Source organism: Capsicum annuum, unplaced genomic scaffold (assembly GCF_002878395.1).
Source record: "Capsicum annuum cultivar UCD-10X-F1 unplaced genomic scaffold, UCD10Xv1.1 ctg81544, whole genome shotgun sequence".
NCBI lineage: Eukaryota > Viridiplantae > Streptophyta > Magnoliopsida > Solanales > Solanaceae > Capsicum > Capsicum annuum.
The window spans coordinates 57,176-64,729 of NW_025892272.1; the positions used below are offsets into that span (position 1 = coordinate 57,176).

Below are 7,554 nucleotides of genomic sequence, written 5' to 3' on the forward strand. Positions count from 1 at the left end.
GCAGCAGCAAAACAATGGCCTTTGAAAACTTTGTTCAGCCCGTTATTTCCCCTTTAGATGGTCATTGAGACCATTGGATCATGTTGATGGAGAATTCCTTAAGTCCAACTAGTTTTGGCTAGTTGTTAGTATTGGTGTGCAAGATCCAGTGGCTGGTACTGCTTTGTCAGAAGCACAAAAAGCAGAGTTGGATAGTCTAAGGTTGAAAGATCTCAAGGCAAAGAATTATCTTTTTCAAGCTATTGATCGCTCAATACTTGAAACTATTCTTTGCAAGGATACTTCTAAACAAATATGAGATTCCATGAAGAGGAAGTATCAGGGAATGGATAAGGCAAAAAGGGCATTATTACAAACACTTCGCACCGATTTTGAGACCTTACGGATGAAGATGGGCGAATCAATCTCAGATTACTTCTCAAGGACTATGGCAATAGTAAATAAGATGCAGATTCATGGGGAAAAGCTGGAAGATGTCACCATTATTGAAAAGATCCTCCTCTCCATGACATCAAAATTCAACTATGTTGTTTGTTCAATAGAGGAATCAAAAGATACTAATGAACTTTCAATTGATGAGTTACAAAGTTCATTGTTGATTCATGAGCAGAAAATGAATCGACAAAGTAGCAATGAACAAGTTCTTCTCTCGTCTAACTACCATTCTTCAAAAGGTGATGGTAAGAGGAAGAGGGAGAGGAAACAATTCTGGTGGTGGGAGGCAGTCGCACCAGAAATTTGAAGAAAATTCTTAAACTCGCAAGGAAGGGGAAGAAATCTTGACAAAAACAACAATTCAGGTCATTGTAAGCCGAAGTCAGTAGACAAGTCAAGGTTGAATGCTACTGAGTCACATGTATGTTCATTATAAATCAGAATGTAGACCAACTTAAGTAGAGATGGTGGAAGACAATCTAATTTTGCAGAAAAGGAAGAAGAGATATCGTTGTTGATGGTCTATCTTGAGAAGGAACAGGTGACAGAGGAAATTCAGCAGAATATCTGGTACTTAGACACTGCTTGTAGCAACCATATGTGCGGAAACAAGTCAATTTTCTCCACACTAGATAGAGTCATAATGAGATTTTGTGAAGTTTGGGAATGATTCAAAAGGTGCAGCCAAGGGAAAAGGACAGCTAACAATTAGAACTAATAGGGATATTGCTTAAATAATTTCTGATGTCCTTTATGTTCCAGAGTTGACGTCAAATCTTTTGAGTCTCAATCAGTTGCAAGAGAAAGGGTATGAGATTGTCATTAAAAATGGATTTGTCGGATTCAAGATGACACTTTGGGCTTAATTGCTCAAGTTAAAATAACTGCTAACAGAATGTTTCCTCTCTATCTCAATAATATACAACAATCATGCAACTTAGCAAAACAAGGAGATGCTGCTTGGTTGAGGCATTTTTGGTTTGGGCATCTTAATTTTGCTGGATTAAAAACCTTGCAACAGAAGAATATGGTGATTGGTCTTCCTAAAATTTTGTTTCCATCTGAAATTTGTGAAGAGTGCATGGTTAGCAAGCAGTTTCGCAATTGTTTTCCAAAAAAGGTTACATGGAGAGCAAAGAAAGCACTTGAACTTGTCCATTCTGATATTTGTGAACCGATAACACCATCTTCTAATGGAGGTAAAAGCTACATAATTACCTTCATTGATGATTTTACTCGAAAAAGTTGGGTATATGTTTTGCTGGTAAAATCTAAAGCTTTTAAAAGCTTTAAAGTACTTGTTGAAAAAGAGATTGGTAGTCCAATAAAGTTCTTCATTCATATCGTGGGGGAGAATATAACTCACATGAATTTACAAATTTTTGTGAGCATCATGGAATCAAGAGGCAACTTATAGCAGCCTACTCGCCCCAACAAAATGGAGTCTGAAAGAAAAAATCGCACTATTATGAACATGGTGCGGAGCATTCTGACAAGCAGTGGCATTTCTAAAAGTTTTTGGCCTGAAGCAGTCAATTGGAGTATTCACATCCTGAATAGATACCCCACATTTGCAGTTAAGAATGTGACTCCGAAGGAAGCATGGAACGGAAAACGACCAGCCGTAGATCACTTTAGAATATTTGGGTGCATTGCACATTCCTGATCAAAAGAGAAAGAAGCAAGACGACAAGGGAGAGAAATGTATTTTTCTTGGTGTTAGTGATCAATCAAAAGATTACAAGCTTTGTAATACTAGTGATTAGTCGGGATGTCATATTTGATGAAAATCATTTTTGGTCGTGGAACAAAAATTCCATTGGAGAACAAATTCTAGTTTGTCTTGATGGAGAAGATGGTGAAGAAGCAATTCAGCCACAACAGCAAGTTCCAGAAGCTGCTTAAGACGATGATCCTGAAAGTTTTGAAACTTCACCAGTTATGGGAGAGCAGATAGAAGCTATAGCTGATTCACATGCCCCTCATATTCGAAGAAGGCCAACATGGATGACAGATTACGAGGTATGAGGAATTGATCAAAATCTGAAGATTCTCTCACTCATTTTTCTTTATTTTCAGATTGTGATCCTACAAATTTTGAAAGTGTTGTCAAAGATGATAAATGGAGAAAGGCAATGGATGATGAAATTGCCGCCATTGAAAAAAAGATACACGGGAGCTTGTTGATCTTCCAGTTGGGCACAAAATGATTGGAGTAAAATGGGTCTATAAAACTACATTGTAGGAGAATGGGGAGATTGATAAGTACAAGGAGCGGTTGGTGGCGAATTGAAAGGCTACAAACAAGAATTTGGAGTGGATTACGGAGAAGTGTTTTCTCCTGTTGTCAAACTTGATACGATCAGATTGGTGATTGCATTGGCTACTCAAAATTCATGGCCCATCTGTCAATTGGATGTGAAGTCTGCTTTACTACATAGAGACTTACAAGAAAATGTATTTATTGAACAACCTCCTGGTTATGTTAAGATTAATGAAGAGCGTAAAGTCTGTAGATTAAAGAAGGCTCTTTACGGACTAAAACAAGCACCTAGAGCTTGGTATAGTCGTATAGATGCTTACTTTCTAAGGGAGGGTTTTCAAAAATGTCCATATGAGCATACTCTGTATACTAAGTGTGAGAATGAAGGTAAAATATTGATTGTGTGCTTATATGTAGATGATTTGATTTATACCGAAAATGATAAAGTCATGTTTGAGAAGTTTTAAAGGTCTATGATGCTTGAGTTTAATATGTCTGATCTTGAAATTTTGCATTACTTTCTTGACATAGAAATAGTGCAATTGAATGATGGGATATTTCTTTCTCAAAAGAAATATGTGCGAGAAATGTTAGACAGGTTTCAGATGAGCAATTGCAATCCTATCACTTCACCATCAGAAGTTGGCTTGAAGCTTAAAATTATAGTGGAGGAAAAAGGATTGATGGCACCTTTTTCAAATAAATTGTGGGAAGTCTGATGTATTTGACAGCAATGAGGCCAGATGTCACACATGCCGTAGGTATCATTGGCAGATTCATGGAGAATCCAAAAGAATTACATTTGTTGGCTGCAAAAAGGATCCTTCGATACTTAAAAGGTACTGTAGATTTTGGATTGTTCTACAAAAATGGTAAAAAGTGTCATCTGATTGGGTTTTCTGATAGTGTTTTTGCTGGAGACTTGGATGATCGAAAGAGTACTTCAGGATATGTGTTTATGTTGAGTTCAGGTGCAGTCTCATGGTTATCAAAGAAGCAGCCAATCGTCACTTTGTCAACAACTGAAGCTGAATTTGTTGTTGCTACTGCATGTGTCTCACAGGCCATTTGGCTAAGAAATGTTCTTACTGGACTAAATTTCAAGCAACAAGAAGCAACAACAATTTATTGTGACAACAGTTCTGCTATAAAGTTGTCCAGAAATCCACTATTTCATGAAAGAAGTAAGCATATTGATGTAAGGTTTCATTTTTTAAGAGATCTCACTGAAGATGGAGTAATTGATTTTGTCTTCTGCAAAAGTGAAGATCAGATCACTGATATTTTCACCAAATCCCTCAAACATGCATCATTTTTGAAGCTTAGGAAATTACTTGGAGTTTGTTCCTTTGTGGATCAATTTCAGAGAATTAAACTGGCTATTGAGAACCTCAGTTTAAGGGAGGGAATGTTGAAAAACGTAATATATTTTTTAGCTTGTTAGTTGGTATCCTAATTTATAGGAGTTTGTTGGCAGTTGATTTCTATTTCATAGGTGCAGGTTTCTAGAGTTTGATTTGCAGTAGGCAACTGAGTAGGATATTTTATCTTTAACTATTTAGCAATTGTTTAGCTACCAGTTACGTTGGTTCCTATTTTTCTGAAGTTAGCCGTTGTTACTCACTTGTATAAAGAGAACTTACAGCAGTATAATAAAATAAACTTGCTCGATTCTTTTGTAATTTCTCTGTCTTTCTACTAAATATTTTGTAACAATGAGTTTAAATGGATGCGGAGCTAGCGTAGTTGCACTGAAAATTGTTGAAAAGTGAGAAATCCAAATCAATGTAGTCACACGTTTGTATTCAGGGCAATACACTTTTCCATAGCTGAATTTGAGGATTTGGCTGATATGGTTCTCTAGCTAAACCAAAGAGTTTTCCATGTTTATCCATAGTAAGGAATGGGAAAACTGAGGAATCTTAGAGTAAAGCAATAGACTAATTTCATTCTCGTATGGTAAACTAAGTTCATTCTTAATCAAATGTGGAAAATCAAACTTAAGATACAAAAACTCATCACTAAATCCACATATCTATCTCTTTGATGTAGTAGTATCTATGAGTCACATTGGAGTATGTGGCTATGAGTCACATTGTATCCGTTTCAGTAGGATCTTTTTCATCCTGTGGGCCCAAAAATAGATGTTAAATTTAGCTGTCATTTGGTCATAGATTTTGAACTTGAAAGTTGAAGCTCTTCAAGTTGCTGTTTTTTGAAACTTAAATTTGTGCTTGGATATATATTTTATATGCGAAAAAATTGAAATTTTGTGAGTGAAAGTATTGGTTTGTATTTTGGAACTTGAAATTATTTTTAAGTATAGATGCGCAAATTATGATAAAAAAATCTATGGTAAAATGGATATTGAAGATGAATTTTTAAAATTCATGGCTTTGTATTTCTACTTTGGTATTTGTGCTAATAATCTTGTGGATTAGTGTGCAATCTAGTGTAATTTGGTTTTTTCTTGATTGTGTTTGACTCTAAGTAACCTATGTACTTGTCTTGTGTGTCTGGCTAAATTCAAATTCGTGTTGTATATGACTCGTATTTTGAGGTGGGGGTGGGGGATGGGTGGGCTGGAGAATTGGAGTACGTGGTTATGAGTCACATTGTATTCGTTTCAATAGGATCTTTTTCATTCTATTGGCTTGAAAATGAGCATTATTAATTTAGTTGTATTTGGTCATAGTTTTCAACTAGAAAGTTTGACCACCCAAATGGATCCACCGACTCCGTCGGACCACCCTGAGCCACTCCACAACCCATTAGGGGCCATTGGTCAATGTTTGGCCCAAATCATGCTCAGGTCCTGGGTCTACCCTGAGAACCGTGGGCTAAAACCCACTGAAATAGCCTCAAGAACGGCATGTTGGCACCGTTTCGCTCGTTTGACCATTCAAATGGAACCATCAACCCCGTCGGACCACCCTAACCCACTCCACAGCCCGTTGGGGGGCCATCCATTGATTTTCATCCTAAATTGCACTCGGGCCCCGGTACCAACCCGAGAACTGTGGGCTAACACCCACCTAATTGAATCAAAAATGGCCCGCTTACACCTTTTTACCCGATTGACAACCCAAATGACCCCACCGATCTCGCTGGACTACCCCAAGCCACTCCAAGTCTCTACGGGGGCCGTTTGTCGATTTTGGGGCCAAACCGCACTAGAGCCTCAGGCCAACCCCAAGAATCGTGGGTTAACACCCATCAAATCTACCCGAAAATAGCCTGTTCGCGTTGTTTCGCCCATTTGACCACCTAAATAGGCCACCGACTCCGTCGGACCACCTGAGCTGCTCCATAGCCTGTCAGGGGGCCTTTAATCTATTTTCGGCTCAAACCATGTTTGGCCACAGGCCCTCCATGATAACTGTGGGCTAACACCCATCAAATTAGCCCAAAAATGGCTCGTTCGCATTGTTTCACTCGTTTGACCACCCAAATAGTCCCACCGACCCTATCAAACCACCCAAAGTTGTTTCACTGCTCGTTGGGGGCCGTTGGTCGATTTTTTTCCCAAATCACACTCAAGACCCATGCCCACCCAAACAATCGTGGTCTAACACCCACCTAATTGGCTCGAAAATGGCCCATTTGTGCCGTTGCGGCTGTTTGACCACACAAATGACTCTAAGTAACCTTATGTATCTGTCTTTAGTGTCTAGCTAAATTCAGATTTGTGTTAGTATATATAGGACTCATATTTTGAGGTAGGGGATGTGGTTTGGAGGGTTGGAGTACGTGGCTATGAGTCACTTTAATCCATTTCAATAAGATTTTTTTTCATACTATGGACTCGAAGATGAATGTTATAATTAATTTAGCTGTCATTTGGTCATAGATTTTGAATTTGAAAGTTTGAGCGCTTAAAGTTGTTATTTTTTTTAATCTTAAATATGTGTTTGGATGCATAATTTTTTTTGCTAAAAAAATTGAAATTTTGTGGGTGAAAGTATCGATTTGTTTTTTTGAAACTTGAAATTATTTTTAAGTATAGATGCCCAAATTAGGATAAAAAATCTATGGTAAAATGGATATTGAAGATGAATTTTTAAAATTCATGGCCAAACACTAGGCAAGATACATGCATTGTAGGACTCATTTACAAGGACAATAATACTTTAGATAAGATTTTTCAATTGTTAAGGGTTTAAAAAAAGTTCTCTTCTTAAGGGTAAATGGGTTCTGACTGACCCACCATAACTCTTGTTGGTCTTTTTTTTTAAATTATTATTTACTATTCAAAATTTATTCAACTAATTGAAATTTTCACGGAATAAGTTCATTAAGTATAGATATCACGAAAAATCTTGTCATCTCCCCCATTGAGCTAGAACACAAGGCGTTATGGGCCTTGCGAAGGTTGAATATGAATTGGGAGGATGCCAAGAGTAACTTTATCCATGCAAGTATCAAGTCCCGAGGACTTGTGTCTGTTGAATTTTTTTTTCTCTTTTTAATTTTTTCCTAACAATGAACTCGAAAGGTGAAAGCATAAGGTGGCGAGCAATTTCAAAGTTTAGTTTAAAATTACTAGCTAGGCCAGTTGTACAAGTAAAAGATGAAACCAATATTGTGTGGAACAAAGTGTAACGTGTCAAAGGTCATCAAATCATCATAAAGAGGAATAGGTAGGTTATTTTATGTATTCAAAAACTGAAGTAATTGCGAAAAAGGTAACAGGCTATTGCAAATAAGTATTTATCAGAATTATCTAATATTTTTATTTTTACTAGATTTTTTGAATTTGCATGGCTCTCAACCCACTTTATTAACCGTTATGTGACACCTTTAAGAACTCTTACCAAAACGTGCTTTATCTTGCAAGAGTAGTATATTATCTCAAA

General features: G+C 37.1%; 1 protein-coding gene across 1 annotated transcript; it reads left to right on the top strand.

Annotated features, from left to right (window-relative positions):
• Window positions 1-304: 304 nt before the first annotated feature.
• Window positions 305-742, top strand: LOC107855673. The gene has a single exon (XM_047405795.1). The coding sequence runs from the start codon at window positions 305-307 to the stop codon at window positions 740-742; it is 438 nt and encodes a 145-aa protein (XP_047261751.1).
• Window positions 743-7,554: the final 6,812 nt, after the last annotated feature.